Below are 22,095 nucleotides of genomic sequence, written 5' to 3'. Positions count from 1 at the left end.
TGGTATCATCTGGCATTATATAGAGGCTTAGGATGAATATACATCTACATAACTGTAGATGTACTTTTCTGGAAAGATGCTGAAATATGGCATGGTAACCAATACTACAAAAATTGGCCCTTGGAATTCCCTTCTAGGCTAGCAAGAATGCAGAGAGGGCTGGGGGATGAACAGCCCGCAGAAGAATGAGAAGGGTCTGAGGAAGAGAGTGAGGGAGGGGGAGGGGAAAGAGGTGGCCAGAGGGCCTTTCCCATGCTTTTCCTTCTGCCTGAAGCATCCCCTGACTCTTCTCCTTAAACCTGCTCTTTCCCTCAGCTCTCCAAGGGTCTTCCCACCTCTCTGGATTAGACCCTTTCACACTTGTGTCCCTCCTGGACTCTTGGCTCCATGGTCAGCTCATTTGGCTCATTGCTGCTTCTCTGACATCTACAGTGTCCTGTAGTTTTACCAAGTGAATGACATCACCTGCTTTATTATTACATTGCAGGGGAAAGGGCAGGGCAAAAGATGGATTGTAAGATAAGAGGACATGGGAAAAGGCTAGAAAACCGTGGATTAGAACCCTTCTAAACTCTTAGGAACCCAGCTGGGGCATGGTAGGGTACTTCTATCTGGGAGCTGTTCATTTAATGAAGGTTTTTTTTTTTTTTTTAAAGTTTATTTGAGAGAGAGAAAGGGAGAGTGAGAGAGAGAGGGGGAGAGAGAATGTGAGTGGGGGAGGGGCAAAGAGGAAGGGAGAGAGAGAATCCCAAGCAGATTCAGTGCTGTCAGTGCAGAGCCTGATGTTGGACTCGATCCCGTGAACTGTGAGATCATGACCTGAGCTGAAATCAAGAGTCAGATGCTCAACCGACTGAGCCACCCAGGGGCCTGAAGTTCTGTTTTTTAAGTCTGATGTTACCTCTATATCATTTACCTACATTGTAGTTGGGGATGTACTCCATTATTCCTAAGAATACCATAGATAGTGATAATCATACCCCATTTCTGGAAGAATTTTTAGCTGGGCATGTGGCCATCCAAAATAAATTTCCCAGCCTTCTTTGAAGATAAGTGCATGTGCCCAATGGCCCTGCGATCCTAAGTAGAAATAACGTGTCCAGCTTCCAGGTTGTAACCTTAAAAGGAGAGGGGCGTGTCTTCCAGCTCCTCTCTTCCCCGTTCCCTCTGGCTGAAATGTGAAATTCTTTGGGAGCTATCCCGGGCCATATGGATGAGGCTGCAGGCCGGGGCTGGCAGAGCCATGAGGCAGATGTGGCCTGGGCCTGGCACCAAACACTGGACAGCTTCACTTGGACTGCTGACGTCAGAGAGAAGTTTCCCTCTGGGACTAGTTACAGACTCTGAATCCATCCCCTAATTCCGACACCCAGCCCTGAGCAGTCAGAAATGAAAGGGCTGGAAGCATCATCCTGGGGTCAGTGGCCTGGTGGTAAAAAATGTGATCGAGTCACCTCATTTGTAGAACAAATGACAGTACTTTGGCTGTCACAGTGAGTGATTCCTGTTTAGTAAATGGGAACAGTTCAAGAAGTGCTCTTTCCTCATCACCATCTGAGTCCTCATTTCCATACTTCAAGTAGAGGCAGGGATCAAAAGCTCTGGACTTGGTGCCAGACAACCTTGAGTTTGAAACTTCAGCCCTGTCACTGACTGTCTGACTACTGTCCCCATACCTATGTCATAAGGCCATTATGAAGATGTAGTGAGATAAGATGCACAGAACATGGCCAGAGGAAGCACCAAATCAGAGTTCTACACTATTGTTTGTGTGTAGGACTTTTTCCCTAGCAACCAACAGAAACCTAATTGAAGCTGGCTTTCACATTTTGTGATCTCTAAGCAGCATCCTGGGCATTATTAGGCTTTGGAGGTAAAGTGAGTCCATCCAAAGGGAAGGAAAGGGCTGGCTGTTTGGATTCCTGCATTGTGGTGGTGGTGACCATCTATTCGTATTGAAACTTAGTGTATTAACTTCATGGTTTTATAAACCCTGTTATTATAAACCTGACCTAGAGAGATGGTGCTTCCCTCATTGTGATAAAATCTAGTTCTTGGGTGAGGCTGATGGTCAGACTCTTGATCAAGGTGAGTTCTCCATGGTAATGAATGTTCCCTATGAGGCCTCTTGAGATAGTCTATCAGTGTTTCCCTGGACAAAGCCCTAATTCTCTAGGCCAAGCCATCATCACTGTTTTTTATAATAAAGAAAATAAATGAATAAGCAGGAATGAACAAAATTTATTTTTTTTGTTTTAGATAATACTTAAATATTGAGAAAGCTAAAATTAAAAAATTCAAAATATGTTGGCTAGGTTTTTCTATACATTATATTTAAATAATGATTCTGATTTTACCTTCCCAAGAACAGTTGCCCAGGAGGAAGGAAAGGCAGCCTAGAATAGTCTCTTGGGGCTCGTACAGTCTGCTCAGGCCAGGTGTCCCTTAGCAGAACAAAGAATTGAAGAAACAAGTGTTTCTCCCCTCCCCCCTCCTTGTCTTTATTTGAAGCATTTCTGAATAACAAATGCAAAATGAGATTAGAATATAAACAGCTAGGTAACGCCCCCAGTTCAGAGTTGTGTTTCACTGGAGGAGCCCTGGCAAGCTCAGGAACTGCCCTTCATCTACAGGGACCATGTGACCAAAATCAAAGTCATACATGAAAGTCATTTAAGATCTCTGAGCGAAGGCACAGCTAAGCACCAGCTCCAGAATGAGGGCCTCCTGTCGGAAGGTGAGCATCTCAGCTCAGCTCACCAGGCCTGGGAGGTCTCTCCCTCTCTGCTAAGGCGGCTGCAGGAAGGAAAATCTATCATACTGTGGCACCAACCTTCTGACATACAAAAGAACTAAGTTGAGAGTAAAGTAGCTCAAAAAAGTGAAAAATTTTACCATACTTGGGGGGTAAATTAATATTAAATAGTTTAAAGTTTATGCTAGAAAACTGTGGCAAACTATAGTCTTAAAGCAGTAAAACAAACAGTCCCATGGGGATATTAAATTTGAGAGTAAGCCCGGCGAATTATTAAATTCTGAGAGCCCATAATCTGCCTGTATGTTATACAGTTTTTTCCAGGTCACCCAGAGAAGGGTTGTTTCTTCTTTCATGGAGGATCTGAAACATCTTTTTTTTTTTTTTTTTTTTAAGGCATTAAGAAATTATGACTCAAGGATTTTAAACCCTAATGTGACAGGCAAAGCCTCATTTTTACGGAATATAAAACACTCTGTTTCTTCCACTTCTAACAGCTCGTTAAGAGAAGCCACCACCAAATCGTGTTCCTGCAGCATTTCCGGATAGCGGGACACCGCTCGCTCAATCCTCGCCGACCGCCGCACGGGAGTGATCAGCTTCATGTCGTGCACTTCTGCTATTCCACTTATCCTGTGAGACAGAAAGAGGTGCATTCCAAGTCTTATTATGTCTTTTGAAGTTCTACTTATTATTCTTAATTTTTTTCTTATTCCCTGATAAGGCACGGTAGACATTTCAATGAAAGCTGATGTAAGAGGATGTGTAGAGCAGCTCTCGTACCAAGATGGCTTTTCCCCGATTGTCAGAATGAACGGGGCGGTGTCCATCTGCTCCTGGATAGTAGAAGCATAAGGATTTCCTGAACGAACTGTTAAGTGTGGTTTTTACTTGAAGTCAAATACGTGACAGTTGGTGTTTGTTTATCCCATAAACTTTCAAAGAGTTGACAGGTTTTGAGGAAATTGGGCCTTACACCAAATGGGGTTGGACTAATGAATTCTAAGATTCTTTCTAGCTCTGACAGAAAATTATTAAAAAAACACCTTTTAAGATGGTGAACGAAACCACGATTTGAAACTGGAACAAATTGGGCACCTTCCTCGTAAGCTTTAATGCATTCCCATAAAAAGGAGCCCAGAGGCTAGGTTGCAGAGAGCTTTCCGTGCAGCGAATCTGGTCTACACCTCACAGACCCACTGATGATGTCAGCCTAAGCAAAACTAGCCTATCAGTCTGCTAAAAACTCTCCTAATAAATTCCAGATTCAGCAAAAGGTGGTTTTCAGATCAACTGCTTGCCTCCATCTGTCCATGAGCCAAGTGTAATGCCGGGGCCGAGAGAGGCCGGCTGTGCTTCCCAGGGACCGACAACACAGAACTGTGTGGTCCTGGTACTTTTGTTTGGGATTCACTTTTAAGATCATGAACAGAGACTGATGTTATATTAATGTTTTAGAAAATGACATTCGTACCCTGACACAGTTCCTATGGATTCTACCTTAAACTTACACACTCTCAATAAAATGAGCAACTTCTGTCTAGTACGTCCTCGACTGCGCTCCCTGTTCTTACAGGGGGATTTGCTGTCCCTTCTCTCCCACAGCTAGGGAGGTTGCCCCTGCTTGGCACTCGGCGTCCCCTCCCCGTGGGGCTGGGAGGAAAGGGACGTCGGATCTGTAAGCGCAGGACAGATGAGGGTGAAGAGGTAGGATGGGATCCAGGAGGGAGGGGGGAATCCATTCCAACAGTCTCCAGACTCCTGCAGCACCTTCCTCAGGGCAGGTCAGGTCTCCCTGGGAGTGTGTGAGGGGGATGGTGTGTGTGCACAGAAAGCACACAGATCTTCCTGTCAGTGGTCCCTCCCCTCCTCAGCTCCTTCCCTTAATGCCAAAGATGGCTTAGACCGCCTGGTCCTCACATGAGGCAGAGGGTCTCCAAAGACAGCTGGTACTCTGGGTCTGTGCAAGCCAAACTGAGAACAGGGCTTGAACTAGGCCCGTGGACACAAAGCCCGCTGTAGAGTCAGCTTACCTAGGGATCGGGGCCACCTGTAATTTGATACCAGGATGGTTATCCTGCTCAGCCTTGGTTATTTGGGGTGTTCCTGTAACCTGTTCTCTCTCTTTTAGAGAAAGACAAGACTTTTCAGATTCCGTTTTATTGGCCAGCTCTTCTATTGACGTTATATTCGTCTCAGCAACTGAAGAGTCAGAGGTAACTCCTGTGTATGCAAGGTCAAGAAGTGAGGTTTAGCAAGTTAATACTGAAACTAAAAGTCAATAAAATGACAAATCAATATATACAATGATTTCTCAATTAAAATAAAGAGGAATTGATTTGAAATGGGACATAGAACTAGTTTTTCCTGCTCAGCCCTCTAGCAATGCCCTGCTACATCAGGCCATCTTTCTAACCTGCCCTCCAGGCAGTCTTTGGGCCTTCTTGCCACTTGAGATGGATCCTTGATACCTTTTCAACATTCTGAACACATTCCCCCCGCCCCCCCCCCCCCCCAATCTCTTATTCTCTCTTGAGAGAAGTTCCCTTAGGGATAATCATTGGCCTTTTACCCTTATACCATATCTTGGGTCAATTTTCTTGACTCACTAGGGTTAACATCTCCTCCTACCCTGGGATGAGATACTATTACTCAGACCTTAATCCCCAAAGTAATGGGTTAGTTAGCTATCATTCCACATGACTTGATTGTTTCTCAAAGTTCAATCTGTCTTAAAGGAAAATATTTGGTCACCTTCCAAGATCATAAAAATAATCTATTTTATTTTCTCAAGGTAGCTTGTTTTTTCTTGCTACTCATAGAACAAATGTAAGCAATTATAGTGGGCCACTCACTGTATTTGGCACAGTGTTTTTCATAGAAGAGTTCTCTAAATGTTCTGACCAGTGGTTAACTAAGTGAAAAGATGCCTGCTCTGGCCATTGTTAAAGGTGATAATGTGAATTTGGGTGTGTAAGTGCTGGGGGGTTGTTATGACGGAACATGGAACTCACTCCGAGCCATCTCTCCCTTCTGCCTCAGTCTTGTCTGAGAAAGAGCCGCTCGTCTTCTCCCACCTAGAAATCCAGGGAAGCAAGACACCCTCCTCTAGGCTGCTCTTGTGAAAACAACCTTTGTTTGGTGTTGAGCAGTACATTTATTTGTAATAATAGAAATAGATCAGCTGATGATGATGGCTGAAAAAACTAGGCCATGGAAACCAAGAAGTGAGAGGCATTTCAGGGGACTTTTAATTCATTTCTTTTTTCTCTATGTGTTCCTCAATGACTTTTACGTGAGTGGCTGGAGGGAGTGCATTTAAATGCAAAAAATACCGATACCTTCTGTGGTTCTGTTTGTGTCTTGCAAAATATTAAGAACAACTTCTCGCAACTCTTGTATTGGCTGGAAGGAAGAAAATACATAAACAGTATTAAAAACTTGCATGGGGAAAATGATCCAAGCAACTTTGCTTAACATCAAATGAACTTATTTTTATAATAAAAATGTTTCCTTTTTAAATCTCTTGTCTAACAATAAATAATATTTAAAAAATTTCAGATTTATAGCTTTAGGTGAAAAATGAAGGAATAAAGAAAATGTTGGTTAAATGCTAGCATGCTTGACTTTAAAGAAGAGATGTGCTTATGGAAAGTTGTCTATAATGACATTTCTCTAAATTAATTAATTTTCCTATTGTCTCATATGATCCCACTAAAGATGTGTTCCCACATAAAGATTCTGGCCCAAAGATGTAAAGTTAGCTATACAGAAAATGCAGCATGCGTTTTTAGTGTTCTCTTAACTGAATTTTTGTTTTTAATCATAAAAGGCATATACCTCATTACAGAAAAATTGAACAATAGTCAAACTTAAAAAGAGAAATCACCCATAATCCCATCACCCAAATATAGCCGTTAGTTAGCATTTTGGGAAATTTTCTCCAGCATTTCCTTTCTTTCTTCTCTTATTTAGTAACATAACATAAAAAACATAACATTAAATATAACATATAAAACATAATATTAAACATAGCATAAAAAAAATAACATTAGGAAAAAACCATTACAGAAAAGTAATTTTCTGGTAAAATTATCTGAGATAGCCTTCCTTTTTCAAAGTATGTAAACCATGCCATGAGCCATAACATCATAAATGAACTGTAGTTTCTCATAGGAATATTCTATTTGGACGTTGGTCTTTCTGATCTGGGATTCTGTATCTAATAAATAATAGATATCAACTAACAATAGAGCATAAATAAAAGCTATTTATACAATTTTCATAAAGTCTAATGTGCTTTAAGCTTAAGGGAATGGGAATATATGTACAGAACATATTGCAAAAAGTCTGAATTATATAAAAAATTTATCAATCGTATTTTACATTTTTACAGGCTTCTAGTTAAAAATGATAGACTGAATATACATTTATTTCTTAAATGTTTATTTATTTTTGAAAGAGAGAGAGTGTGCATGCGAGAGAGAGAGGGGGGGAGGGACAGAGGGAGAGGGGGACAGAGCATCCAAAGCAGGTTCTGTGCTGACAGCAGAGAGCCCAATGAGGGGTTCCAACTCACAAACTGTGAGATCATGACCTGAGCCGAAGTCAGACACTTAAGGGACTGAGTCACCCAGGTGTCCCTGAATATATATTTATTTCTAATCCCTGTTGAAACTCTACTGAAATGGTAATGGGATTAAAGGAGGCAATGACGGCAAAGAATAGAAATGACAACAAGATTTGGAAGCTAGAAAATAGAAGGAAGAGATAACCAACTTAACCAACTTGAAAGAGCCAGATCCTAAACTGTCAATGTAGCTGAGAAACAACATGATTCAACCCCAGGGCCTTTAAAGGCTCAGGAATGAATGGTCAGGTCCAAATCAAGAGGACTCTTGAGCATCTGTCCAGCAGTCAGACCTCCAACTCTTTATCCTAACAGAAAACTGGGGATGTATTTTCCAAGTCTCTGGGGAATATCATGCATGACTGAGAATGAAAAGAAGGGATAAATGAAAGTTTCCATGCTGAAGGTTGAGACTCCCAGATCTCTTCTCCCTCACAATACTGGTAGCCTGGTTTCCAGCTCCCAGGAAGAGATTGGAAGATCCTTCTTTAGAGAATATGATCAGTTTTATCTATCTATCTATCTATCTATCTATCTATCATCTATCCATCCATCTATTTTTTAAGAGAGAAAGGGAAAGAGACAGAATCTGAAGTAGGCTCCACGCCCAGTGTGGAGCCTGATGAGGGGCTTGATTTCATGACCCTAAGATCATGACTTGAGCTGAAATCAAGAGTCAGATGCTTAACTGACTGAGCTACCCAGGTGCCCAAGAATATGACCAATTTTAGAGGAAAGACCTGAAGACACTGATATTGAGGGTTCTTCAACCAATCTGCTCAGTCAGATCACCCTATGGTAAAACCTCATCCATGTTTTCAGAACGTTTTAAAAAACGTTTATTTATTATTTGAGAGAGAGGGAAAAAAAAGTGTGAGCAGGGGAGGGACAGAGAGAGAGAGAGAGAGAGAGAGAGAGAAACAGAGAGGGACAGAGAGAATCTTAAGCAGGCTCCACGCTCAGTGCAGAGCCTAACTCAGGGCTCGATCTCACGGCCATGAGATCATGACCTGAGCTGAAATCAAGAGTCGGATGCTTAATGACTGAACCACCCAGGTGCTGGAGAATATGACCAGTTTTAGAGGAAAGACCTGAAGATGCTGATATTGAGGGTTCTTCAACCAATCTACTCAGCCAGATCACCTTATGGTAAAACCTCATCCATGTCTCCAGAACTTTTTTTTAAATGTTTATTTATTTACTTATTGAGAGAGGAAAAAAAAAAGCAAGAGTGGGGGAGGGGCAGAGAGAGAGGGACAGAGAGAATCTTAAGCAGGCTCCATGATCAGTGCAGAGCCTAACTCAGGGCTCAGTCTCACGACCATGAGATCATGACCTGAGCTGAAATCAAGAGTTGGATGTTTAACTTGCTTAACCAACTAAGCCACCCAGATGCCTCTGTCTAGAGCTTTTACTAAGCTTTTTCAAACCCACCTCTTGGTAAACAGCCCAGTTTTACTGACATCTGAATAAAGCTTTTAATGAATAGAGAACAAAACAAAATAAGACCACCACTATCACAACCAACAACGACAATAAAAGATAGAGAGGAAAAACAGACAATGTAGGAAGAAAAGAGAATCTGAGGATAATGGTGAAAGGTCCCAGTATGACAGGCAGCAGAGACAGGTTAAAGAGAAACCTGATGAGCTTGGAACATGTCAGAAGGGCCTGGGAGAAGGGTCTCGAAGAAGAAATCGATAGGATATCTGATGTTTTGAAAGTAGTAAGAAATTTAGACAATTAGAAATGAGTTTGGGAATTAATTTTATAGTAATAAATAGGAAAGTAAGCAAAGGGAAAACAAGACAATAATTAACTTCAGAAATAAACATTAAAAAAAATTAAAGAAAAAAAAGGGGGCGCCTGGGTGGCTTAGTTGGTTGAGTGTCTGTCTTTGGCTCAGGTCATGATCTCGCAGTTTGTGAGTTCAAGCCCTGTGTCGGGCTCTGTGCTGACAGCTCAGAGTCTGGAGCCTGTTTCAGATTCTGTGTCTCCCTCTCTCTCTCCCTACCCCTCTCCCACTCATACTCTGTCTCTCCCTCTCTCAAAAATAAACACTAAAAAAAAATAATTAACTTCAGGAAAAGTAGAAAGTTGTGCATGAAAGGCAAAATAATCATAGTATACACCACATGGCTCAGAGCAGTCATGTATTTCTTATATATTCATAACAGTGTAAACACAGGATTATTCATAACACTAGTAACCAGGATTTCCATAGGACTCTAATGGAAATATGGAGGATGGCAAAAGTCTGCAGGCATGTGTCTCTTGGGGATCCATGCAGGCGTGTGTGAGAAAGGGGGTGAAATCCTCATCCTGCACAGCTGGAAGTCTACAAGTCATGTCTAAAACTGAAAAATCAAGAAACAGAAAAACAAGCACACTATGTGAAACTATTCAAGGTAAATATGAAAATAACCAGTTTGCTCTAGGAGGTGGGAAATGGGAGAGGAGGGGCACAGAGTCCTCAGGGAAAGAACCTTATTGAACTCTTTTGACTATTTATGTGCATGTACAACTCTGACTTTGAACTCTCATGGGAAGAGGTATGGAGAAATATAAAATGACGCTGGTAAGTGACATTTAAGTGAAAAGAGTTATAAAACTGCTGGATGCAGTCTTTGTTAAAAAAAAAAGTTATAGAGAAATGATGGTTTTACTAGGTTTTAGAATTAAATTTATTTTTCAGGCACTGGCTCTGAATTGTTGCCATGTGAATATTGATGTAGTGGGCTTAAGGTATTTTTTGGTTCTACATGGTGAGGTATGACTTTGTAAGTACTGCATATCGATGTTATAACTTTCCATAAGTGCATATTTCTACAGTGAGTGTAAAGTGAGACACAATCACTTGACAAGAACAGTGATTCTGTTGGTTTACATGTAACACTATTTTCTACCAAATAAAATTTTAATTAAATGTACATAAAGGACATGCTGTGTTTCATATTCTGTGCATAACTTTATGATGTGAATTAGAAGTTTCACATGGCGTTGTATAACTGCCATATTGCAAACAACAGAGAACTCATACGAGAGAATTTTCAGGAAATCACCCACCCGAGACAGATACTCACTGTTGCCCCATTTCGAATGGCCTCTTCATACAGCCCAATGACATCAAAGGTACCTTTACTGGCCAATAACTTTGCTTTGCAGATCCAGAATTTAGCAAATTTTTTGGCCTCAGGAATACTGGACAATATGGTAAATACTTCATTAGAAAGTATACCCTGTAAAAAAAAAAAGCCAGAGGTAATTATTACCATCTTGCTGTTATTCTCACATCTAATATTTATCAGAGAAGTTTGGCAGGAATCAGTCTGATCATTTTTTCTTAATTTTAAAAAAATTTCAATTTTACTGAGGTACAATTTACGTATAATAAGAGGCATCCATTTAAACAGTATATTTCAATGCATTTTGACACTAGTCATTAAATTTTAAGAGTTACATGAGACCAAATAGGAAAATGTTTATCATAGCTGAAGGTAAGGAATATCTTTACCTTTTTATGCAAAACCAAACCCAAAACCAAACCAAACCCTAGAGTAATCAACATTCATATACTTCTCATATATGCATAATAATTTCCATATATCTCTAATGGAACTATGAAGAATGGCACAGGTAAGCAAGGGTCATAGGGGTGTATATATGTGTGTGTGTTGAGGACCCATGCAGGTGTATATAAAAAGGGCTAAATCTCACAAAAAGTAACTTTATTTATTTATTTATATTAAAACATTTTTTTAAAATGTTTAATCATTTTTTTTTTTTAAATTTTTTTTTCTTCAACGTTTTTATTTATTTTTGGGACAGAGAGAGACAGAGCATGAACGGGGGAGGGGCAGAGAGAGAGGGAGACACAGAATCGGAAACAGGCTCCAGGCTCTGAGCCATCAGCCCAGAGCCTGACGCGGGGCTCGAACCCACGGACCGCGAGATCGTGACCTGGCTGAAGTCGGACGCCCAACCGACTGCGCCACCCAGGCGCCCCTGTTTAATCATTTTTGAAAGCAGAGAGAGACAGCACAAGCAGGGGTGGGGTGGAGAGAGAGGGGGACACAGAATATGAAGCAGGCTCCAGGCTCTGAGCTGTCAGCACAGAGCCCAACGCGGGACTCGAACTTACAAACCCCGAGACCATGACCTGAGCCGAAGTTGGACGCTCAACCGACTGAGCCACACAGGTGCCCCTATTTATTTACATTTTAAAAAATATTTTAATATTTATTTATTTTTGAGAGAGAGAGAGAGACAGAGCACAAGTGGGAGAGAGGCAGAGAGAGAGAGAGGGAGACACAGAATCTGAAGCAGGCTCTAGGCTCTGAGCTGTCAGCACAGAGCCCAATGTGGGGCTCGAACTCACGAACTGCGAGACCATGACCTGAGCTGAAGTTGAATGCTTAACTGACTGAGCCACCCAGGTGCCCCTCACAAAAAGTAAATTTAAAATTGCCTCACTGATTTGGTCTCCTTCTGGCCTGCACCCAGAGCAGAGCGGTGCCATGGACCAGAAGGAATATGGGGAGCTACCATGTCTTGGCACACTCAGCCAAGCAGAACCTCCTACTCCTCCTGCGATGGGGGAGACCCAAAGGTAACCTCACAATCAAGAATCATCAGTGTTTGAGAAAACCAACACTACACGAAAGAGGCATAAACCTCAAAGGAGTTGACGAGGAAATCAATCAGCTGAAAATTTGGCTGTGGAATTCTCCCAGAATCAATTAAGACAGAACAAAGAAATGAAGAGTACGAAAGAAAATTTAAAAGAGTTCTGGAGGATACATCTATTACTCAGGAATTCCAATATCCATCTAAGAGAACGTTCACCAAGACTGATTAGACATTAATTTCAACATATTCTATCAAGCAGAACACATACAGGCTACATTCACAATGCAGTATAATTAAAAGCTGGAAGAAAGACAGGAAAAAACAAAACAAAACAAAACAAAACAAAACAAAACAAAACAAAACAAAACAAAACTCTATCTGGAAGTTAAAAGATGTTCTTCTAAGGTAACTTTTGGGTTAAACAACTCAAAATGGAAACCTCAAACTATTTAGAAATGAACAACAATGAGAACTTATGTCAATTATTAAGCTATGGTCTCCTAGCTCCAAACCCACCTTGTATCCTCTGCTGTGACACTGGGGCTGGAATTCTGTAAATCACTGTTTTCACAGCAGCTCTATGCTGGGCTCTGCCAGTATGCGGGGCTAGAGGGAGATGGTGGGGATGGAGAAGAGAGGGACTTCCTCTTTCCCATTTGCTTTCGTCACCCCAGCAATGGTCCTTCACTCTGGCAGCAGTAGTTGGTTCTAGCCTCAACCATTTTTTCCTGGCATTTACAGATCCTGCCTCACTGCGCTCTTTCAGAGGCAAGAGCACCAATTGGGTAGCATCCTTTCCTCAAGGTCTGAGATCCAGCCCTGCTGGGCGCCTCCTCCAGTTCCTGTGGTCCCAACATCTGCTGGGTAGTATGCCCTCCTTGAGAGTTGGAGTTTGTCTCTCCTAACTTCTAGGTTCGGACACCCTCAACCTCTCTTTGTTCCCCTAGATCCAGTGGGTGCTAGCTGCTTCCTGAAGTTATTGCCACTGTTACCTCAGGTTCTCTTTTACAGTCAGCCCTGTGTGTAGTACCCATACCTCTCCTGATGGTCCCTTTACCATTTTTGTGCACACAGGCTCAGAAAGTGCTTTCAAGTCCAACAGCCAGCATCTGCTCCTCTTTGTATGTGTCCAGAGAGTCAAAGTGCCTGGGAATTTTTGTCCGCCCCTTCCCCGCCTGCTCCCCCCATTAGTCAATGACCATGGAGGTATTACTACTATAGCTTCTTTGCCCCTGATCAGGATGACTCTGAGAGGTCTGGTCCATAGTCTCCAGAGCTCCCCTGTGGGATTTTGCCAGTTATAGTCATTGGATTTTGCTTGATACCACATCCTACTTGGCCTCCTGCCCTTCCTGGCCCCACATCCCCACTCCCCTCCCAGTTTTCCCTGGGATCCTCTTCCTAATAAATTACTTTCACACAAATTCTCCTCTTAGATTTGCTTCTAGGGAACTCACATAAGACACTGTGAAACCAACCTTTACATTACATTCTTTCTATTAAGATACCTGGTGCAGTTTCTGTTTTTCTGACTTGACTCTGACTAATACAGAACATGACCTAGTCAAACATAAAGGATATGACCAAAGCTAAATTCAGAGGCAAATTTATAGCTTAAAAAACTTTTTTTTAAAAATGTTTATTTATTTTTGAGAGAGAGAGAGAGAGAGAGAGAGAGAGAGAGAGAGAGAATGTGAGTGGGGGAGGGGCAGAGAGAGGGGCAGATGGAGACACAGAATCTGAAGTAGGCTCCAGGCTCTGAGCTGTCAGCACAGAGCCCAATTTGGGGCTTGAATTCTTGGACTACGAGATCATGACCTGAGGCAAAGTCTGATGCTTAACTGACTGAGCCACCCAGGTGCCCCAAATTTATAGCATTAAATTTATTTTTAAGAAAATAAGAAAGACTGACATAAATGATTTCAGCTTTCAACTAAAAAAGGCTAATAAAAACCAGTAAACATAAAAATAGATGCAGACATTGATGCAAGAGAAAAAAAATCAATAAAACCCCAAGATGGCCTTTTGAAAAGATTAATAAAGAAATCTTTAAATAAAAGGCATTAAATTACTAGAATTAGCTCAAGAAATACAAAACCTAAATAGATCAATGATCACAGAAAAAATGGAAAAGATATACCCAAAATTATCCCATAGTCCAGATAACCTTATGGGCAAGTCCTTACCACACCTTCAAAGAAAAAAGTAACTGTCATGTTGTATAAACTATTTTTAGAGTTCAGGAAAAAAGGAAAATACCCAACTATTTGGCAAAGCCAACATGATACTAATATTAGGGAAACACAAGAAAAGACAACCAAAGAACATATGTAAAAATCTGGAATAAAATAATTGCAACTCACAAAACTACATACTTCATTTCTCTATGTATCTACATGGTATGTACATACATAAAAGCTGTCTGGATGGATAACTGGCAATAGTGGGCATCTTTTGGGAGAAGCCTGGGATGCCTAACTGTGTGTGTGTCCCTGTGCGTGTGTGTGCGGGCATGCTCAGTGGGGAACACTGGTCATTTTCTACAGTGTTTGAAAGGTTTTTATTTTTTAATTTAATTTAATTTTTTAAGACATGTTTAATTATTTTTGAGAGAGAGACACACACAGAGTGTGAGAGGGGGAGGAACAGAGAGAGAGGGAGACACAAAATTCATAGCAGGCTCCAGGCTCCGAGCTGTCAGCACAGAGCCAGATGCGGGGCTTGAACTCACAAACCATGAGATCATGACCTGAGCCAAAGTCAGGCGTTTAACTGACTGAGCCACCCAGGAGTCCCGTAATGTTTTTAATAATAAGAATGTATTCATGCATTTTCTTTAATACAATGAAAATACAAGAAAGAGCAACAACAACAAAAGAATGGAACTTTAATTCCATAAAGGAGAAATAATTAACGTTTAAGTGAATTTTGTGAGAAAATTGCTGGAGTGGACCTAAACTGAAGGTTTCCTTTTTATGTTTCTGTCCAACACCACCAGCCAAAGCACAGAATTGGGTTTGCTTCAGGCAAGGACCTTAGTGTAGACGTCTATCCAATTATTTTTTATTAATATAATTTTCCTTCAAGGCATCTCCTGAGGATCATACCCTTTGCTTACCATCTCCTTTATCCTTATCTGCAGAATCCAAGATACAATTTCAATGCCATTTATAGCCACCCAGTCTTTAGGATAATCTAATTTTACACATGACCTTGACTCTGACTTCAGCTTCATATCCAAATGTCAAATATTTACTTTTTTGACCTTGATGGCAAAAAAAGGCAAAACTCCTTTGGATCCCTCCAGAGGCAGACTGCTTGGGTTAGTTTTCCAACTTCTTTGTGCCTCAGTTTCATTTGTAAAGTGGGCATGGTAATAGTTATTATGATAATTGTATGAGATAATATAAGTAAAGTGTTAGAACAGTGCCCGGCATACAAGAGCTATTGTTTAAATGCATGCCATTATTATTAGTGCTATTCTTCTTCTATATAAAAAGAGCAGCTGAATTTCTACTTAGATGGAGGTTATCTCTCTTACACCGTATTTAAGAAAAATGTTTAAAAACTCTAAGACTGCGGGCCAAGCTTTGGGAGCTTACTTATACTCACCCTTTCAATGAACTGCAGACATTCTGTCAGAGTGTTGTTAATTTTATTGGACAGTTCAAGTTGTGCTTTCTTTTCTTCATCTTCTTTTTCCATACTCTTCCAGAATGAAATATTCATTTCCTCTATTATTTTTCTTTTTGTTTTAAGTTCCATAGGAGGCCGTTTATAGATTTTCCCCTTAGATTTCTGCCATTCTTCCAGTTGTTTCCTGTCATAAAATTAAAGGGGTGGGGTGGAGTGGAGTGGGAAAATGCTTTAGGTTTCTTTTTGTATACAGTCACACTTCCAGAGTATAAGGTATGCATGAATGGAGTACCACTACATACCTTCAACAACATACAGAGTCAGGAGAATGGAATTAAAAACAATTTACAAAGGGGTAATGGCAGCATTGGTTGCTCCTACCCTTCAGAAGGCAGACTGCAGAGGGATTACTAGGATTACTGGTGGCTAGTATCTCAGTCTTCAAATTCCTCAACTTCATGATTATTCTTCATTCTTTTTTTTTTTTTTTCATTATTTTTCTCTAGAAATTTTCATTTCTCCTGTACATTACCTCTGGCACTAAGACATCCCTCTAGCTCTGAGATGATGAACTCAGCACTCCATTTCTCTTACCATAAGCTCTCTATCAGCCACTCAACCTGACCCACCAAACCTGCACTCTGCCCTCAGTAGGGTCTTGGCCAGAGTGACCCACTTTGCCCAGTTCCTTAGCCCTCTCCTACCGCACATGACCCCCTTTGTTTCCAAACAAGATCACTAATTTCAGGACTCTTAAGTAGCTAGTCTCCGATGGTGCCATGTCTGAATCCTTGCTCTCCTTCACTCTCCACATTCTCTGCTCCTGCTTCTAAGCAGCTAACAGACTGCTGTTGGGGGAGGCACCAAGACCTTAGACTTAAGCATTTGAATGTAGGCTCTTCAGCTTCTTTACATTACTACATGTTTATAACTCACAGATGTACATTTCAGCCCAGATGTTTACAAAGAGCCCCAAGCTTTGTAAAACGCAGTGCCTAGTTGCTATTTTGTATTTGATGTCTGGCACACATTTCAAACAAAGCTCTTGATTGTCATCTCCAAACCTATTCCTGAACAGTCTTTTCTACATTGATAAACAGTGCCCCAATCTGCCCAGTTGCTAGGACCTAAAACTAAGAGTGGTCTTTGAGTGGTCCTTTCTTCCCCACACCTGACACATCATGGTACAGGCTTCCAGCTCTACTACTATCATCCTAGTTCATATCACTTTAACCTTTTGCCTGAAAGGCTATAGCAGCCTCCTTCTTAACTCATGTCCTTGCTTCCACTCTGACCCTTATCAAATACATTGTGTGCACAGTAGCCAGAGTGATCTTGAAAGTGTGAAGCAGACTGAGTCACAGCCAGGAACTTCCTATGCCTCTTGGAATAAAATTAAACATGCTTTCCGTGTCTCTCCAAACTCATGTCTTACCACTTTCCCTCTTACTCTTCCCCTCCAGGAGCTCTGGTAACCCTTCAGTTACTTGACCCATGCTCATGCCTGCCTCAAGGTCTTGTAGTATCATTTTTATTGTCCTCTGCTCAAATGACACCTTCTTGAAGAGGTAATTATCTCTAATTATTCTGTCTGTTTCATCAGTGTGTTGATTTTCTGTCTTCTCCACTAGAATGCAAGTTCCATGTAGGCAGAAACCTTGGATGTCCCAGTGCCTAGTGCAATGTCTAGAACACACAAGTGTTCAGTAACATACAGTAAAATTCACCTTTTTAAATGTACAGTTCTGCGAGTTCTGACAAATGCATATGGTCATGTAAACATAGCAACAATGAAGATATAATACCTTCAAAAATGTCCTCATGCTCCTTGGTAGTCAACCCTGCTCTTCATGCCCAGCTCCTGGTAATCACCGATCTGGATCTGTTTTCTGACCTTATGGTTTTGTTTTCCCGAAATGTCAATAACTAATTAACCTTCTTGCTTCCTTGACTCCAGAGCACAATTCATAGTGCTTGTTTCAGCTCCAACTGCCCCGCTTTACCTACATGCGAACCACCTACTTAATGACAGAAGCTGAGATGTTTGGCATGTGCTTCCCTTATGCTCCTGGCATTCTTCCAATCTCAGCCTTCCTCCCAATCATGAATGAACAGGGAACTTACCTTTTCTAAAGTCAACTTATCCCCAGGACCTCAATGCTATGATTTTATTATTCTAGCACTTTCCATAGATACATCAGAGAAAAAGCTCCATTAAGGTAGACTTGTGACTGTGTGGTCACCACTGTATCCCCCAATGCCCAGCACATGGTAGGTGCTCAAGGAACACTCCAGCAATGAGTGAGTGATCTATCGCTCTCCACAGATTCCTCTTGTATAATCAAATGTGGTCAGCATTCCACATACTGTCTTAAGACCCATCATCTATTGTCTGGTCTAGACTACGAGCTGCATGGGAGGGACCCTGACTTCCTCATTCACCAGCTTGGGGTCTTTGTACTCAGTTTTCTTTTTGCTTAGAAGGGTCATCCTTCTTCTTTTTGTCACTATCCTTTTCCTAGACCAGACGTCATTGTTGAAAAGTACCACCTTGGGGCGCCTGGGTGGCGCAGTCGGTTAAGCGTCTGACTTCAGCCAGGTCACGATCTCGCAGTCTGGGAGTTCGAGCCCCGCGTCAGGCTCTGGGCTGATGGCTCAGAGCCTGGAGCCTGTTTCCGATTCTGTGTCTCCCTCTCTCTCTGCTCCTCCCCCGTTCATGCTCTGTCTCTCTCTGTCCCAAAAATAAATAAACGTTGAAAAAAAAAATTAAAAAGAAAAGTACCACCTTAACCCTTCTCTTCTATCTAAAGAAGTCAGCCCAGTCTCACTCTCTCAGTCGCATCATCCTAAATTAAGCTGTTTATTTTCTGTCTCTTCAGGAGGGCAGAGAGCTTGTTGGTGGTGTTCAGGGCTGTATTCAGAGAACAGATCCTGCCCTCACTTTACCCTGCTGTACTCTTTGGCTACCATCTAATTTTACATGTTCATTTCACCCTTGTCAGTCAGGAATCTCCCTATTTTCTACTCCAACCAAGTTGAAGTCTACTCCAATACATAGGTGCTTCTCCTGGGAGGGTCACCACATTATGAGACTATGTCTGGTCCTGGGCAGGAAGTGTGAAATCCTTTGGCTTGGTTTCAAGCATCATGCATGTTGATGTTAACCCCCAGCACCCAGAGATACTGATTTCTGTATGTGAACTGATTTTCTTCTTTGTCTTAGCTTACTTTCCAAAACTTGGCCTGTTCACACTCATGGAAGTTTCCTGTTCCTTCTTCCCTGATAACTTTTCTGGATTTAACCACTGATCTGCTTCAGAAGGGACTACCAACTCCCCACTTCCTAGCTATGTAAACTCACTACTCAGGCTCCTCCTATTTTGCCCTCTTCTATTGTTGTTCAGTCCCTGCAGGCTACTTGTTGAGTAGGCTACATCTGCAATTCCTATTTCTTTCTTTCTTTTTTTTAAAAATTTTAATTTTTTAATGTTTATTTTTGGGGCGCCTGGGTGGCTCAGTCGGTTTAGCGGCCGACTTCGGCTCAGGTCATGATCTCGTGGTCCGTGAGTTCGAGCCCCGTGTCGGGCTCTGTGCTGATAGCTCAGAGCCTGGAGCCTGTTTCGGATTCTGTGTCTCCCTCTCTCTGACCCTCCCCCATTCATGCTCTGTCTCTCTGTGTCAAAAAAATAAAGTTAAAAAAAAATAAAAAAAATGTTTATTTTTGAGAGACAGAGTGTGATGGGGGAGGGGCAGAGAGACAGCGAGACACAGAATCCAAAACAGGCTCCAGGCTCTGAGCTGTCAGCACAGAGCCTGATGCGGGGCTTGAACCCATGGACCATCAGATCCTGACCTGAGCCGAAGTTGGAGGTTTAACCAACTGAGCCACCCAGGTGCCCCTGCAACTCCTATTTCTTATTCAACCATTTTGTTTCAATATCTTTTTAAAAAATAAATTATTTTCAAGTATCCAAAAAATTACAGAGAATAATTTATAACACCTGTATATACCACCCAGCTCTACCAAGTCTTAGTACTTGTATTTGCTTCTAATCTTTTTTATAGGGTTGTAGCTAAAAATTACTCAGAAGCCATTATTTATGGCCTATGTCCTGACTGAGTATTCCTGATGGTCAATATGCTTAATCATCTAAAACTGCAAAATCATGGACATAAAGCAAAGTACCTTCGGTCCTCTGCTGTGATCTTCTTCTTAATATTTGGATTAGTTTGGGTCCCATTTGGGACTCTTCCTCCATGTATGGTTTTGTTACCAGCTTGAGTTTTGGGAGCTGTCTTATTGAGAAAATGGTTCTGGGGAAGAGTCTTTTTCAACTTGGTGTCCAAAATCTGTGCTTTTTGTTGACAGCTGTTGCTGCATCTATTCCCATTGGTTCCATTTGCTGTTGTGTTAGGGGTGCTTGGAACGACTGAACTGAAACTGCCAACTATCAAATTAGGCCTTTGGCTTATGGCTTTTGATTTTTGTAGTGCACATGATGTCCGAGGTCTACAACAAGGTTGAGTGGATTTCTGATCTTGCCTAGTGTTTGGATGTCTGTTGTTACAGCCTCCCGGAAGCACACTAGGGCATGTCCGGGGTTTGGTGTGTTTTACTTTCTGTTCAGTAACAGTGTGTGACTGTACCTTAGTTTCATTTGGTCTTTCGTATTTACCCCTATTAACCTTTATATCCTTTATGTCCTTGACCACTGGTTTCCTTGATGCTTGAGTCCTACTAAGGGTCTGAACGTAGTGATAGGGAGCCGTCTTTGGGAGTTTTTCTCCTGGTCTTGCAAGGTTTGTTCCTCTAGAGAGTTGCTGTGACTTTACTGGTGGAATCCTAATTTGTGTCTTTCCAACAAATTGTTTATTAACTCGGTCTTTCAGAAAAGCACTATTCCCAGAACTTTTGCCCAAGGCTTGTTTAGGAGCCAAACTGCTCTTGGTTTGATTATAAGACTTAGTCTTTGGCTTACATATTGTCCATAATTCAGGATTTGACTTCCTTTCAGAGTCTAGTAAGGTTTGGGGCAAGTTTTCTTTGTTTATCTCTTTTAGAAAGCTATCTAAGGATTCATTTTCAACATGGTTACAGTCCACAGAGTCTGCACACTTAGTATTTCCTTGATCTGCTACCTGCTGCTTTGCAGTTTTCAGTTCCTGTATATTAAGTGACCCCATAGTTTCTGTAGGCAGTTCGCCAGTAGTGGATGATCCCTCTTCACGGTGTTGTTGACGATTGCTGGAAGGCTTACAGTTTAAGTTAGAAGAAACACATCCTGAAGTCAGCCTTTTGCCCAGAAGTTTTGGTGGCTCCAACTTTGGCTTCTGGGATCCTGGGCCTTTGGCAGGTCGGGGCTGGAGTTCAGCGCTGATGGGTCTTGTAGCTTTGACAGGCAAAGCAACATAATTGGTAACGTTCTTTTTGGGTACAACAGTCTAAAAAGACAAAGAAAAATATCAAAAAGTATATTTTATAACAATAGTTCATTGCTTTTAAAATTAAAAAAAAAATAGTTATTTTACTTAGAATTTCATTGAAGAAAGCCGAATCTGGGAAATAAAGTCTCGCTAATAGATGATCTTTATAATTTGAACTCCTTTTAGAAATATATCAGAATATTTTAGCTTGATAGAATTAAGCAGAGATGCAGTGAACATACAAAAATTGCTGTTTAAAAAACAAATTTGCCTCAATTGAACAAGTACTTGCTGGATGCTCATTATGTCTCAAATGAAGTGTCCTTCTAGGGACTCTGGAAAAATACATACATAATAAACTTATGTTAGGGTGTCTCTCAACTTCCTCCTAGTAGTAGAGTGTATTGCTATACTTTTTTTTTTTTTTTTTTTTTTACACAACATTGCCTTTGTAAAGGTCACAGTGTTACTCAAGAACCTTTGTTTTGTCCCTGGATATCAGTGGCAAGGATAGGTAAGTGGTAGATGCTGGGAGGCCGGAGACACTTTGGAACAGTTTTCAGTTAAATCTAATATCTCGGTAGAAAGTCATATTTGTAAAGTCAGGACAGGGTTTTAAGGTTAGATTCTACATTATTAACAAGTAAATGTTTCAGCCATGTGATTTAATCTTGGATAAGAAAGGCAGGGATAGGTTATAGAGAACTTCAAAAACAAGGGAGGGGAGTTTAGAATTGATACGGTAGGGGCGCCTGGGTGGCTTAGTTGGTTAAACGTCCGACTTCGGCTCAGGTCATGATCTCATGGTTTGTAAGTTCGAGCCCCACTCTGGGCTCTGTGCTAACAGCTCAGAGTCTGGAGCCTGCTTTGGATTTTGTTTCTCATTCTCTCTCTGCTCCTCTCCCACTTGTGCTCTGTCTCTCAAAACTAAATGAATGTAAAAAAAAAAAATTAAAGAATTGATATGATAGATAATAGGAGCAAGCCACTGTGGATTCTAGAGCATTTGCATTGAAAACAA

The 22,095-nt window shown here is 41.3% G+C and overlaps 1 protein-coding gene across 2 annotated transcripts in view; it reads right to left on the bottom strand.

The window, feature by feature from the left end:
- Positions 1–2,289: 2,289 nt before the first annotated feature.
- Positions 2,290–22,095, bottom strand: part of CKAP2L (cytoskeleton associated protein 2 like) — a 30,558-nt gene continuing 10,752 nt past the window's right edge. For both annotated transcript variants that reach the window (XM_030311122.2, XM_030311123.1), the window contains exons 4-9: positions 19,837–21,092; positions 15,627–15,834; positions 10,469–10,624; positions 6,097–6,160; positions 4,789–4,978; positions 2,290–3,388 (exon numbers count right to left, since the gene is read on the bottom strand). In XM_030311122.2, the coding sequence (XP_030166982.1) occupies positions 3,163–3,388; positions 4,789–4,978; positions 6,097–6,160; positions 10,469–10,624; positions 15,627–15,834; positions 19,837–21,092 (2,100 nt within the window). In that variant the 3' untranslated portion in view covers positions 2,290–3,162. The remainder of the gene's footprint in view (positions 3,389–4,788; positions 4,979–6,096; positions 6,161–10,468; positions 10,625–15,626; positions 15,835–19,836; positions 21,093–22,095) is intronic.

Source organism: Lynx canadensis, chromosome A3 (assembly GCF_007474595.2).
Source record: "Lynx canadensis isolate LIC74 chromosome A3, mLynCan4.pri.v2, whole genome shotgun sequence".
Taxonomy (NCBI): domain Eukaryota; kingdom Metazoa; phylum Chordata; class Mammalia; order Carnivora; family Felidae; genus Lynx; species Lynx canadensis.
The sequence above is the reverse complement of the archived record's forward strand: the minus strand, read 5'-3'. Positions and strand labels throughout refer to the sequence as shown.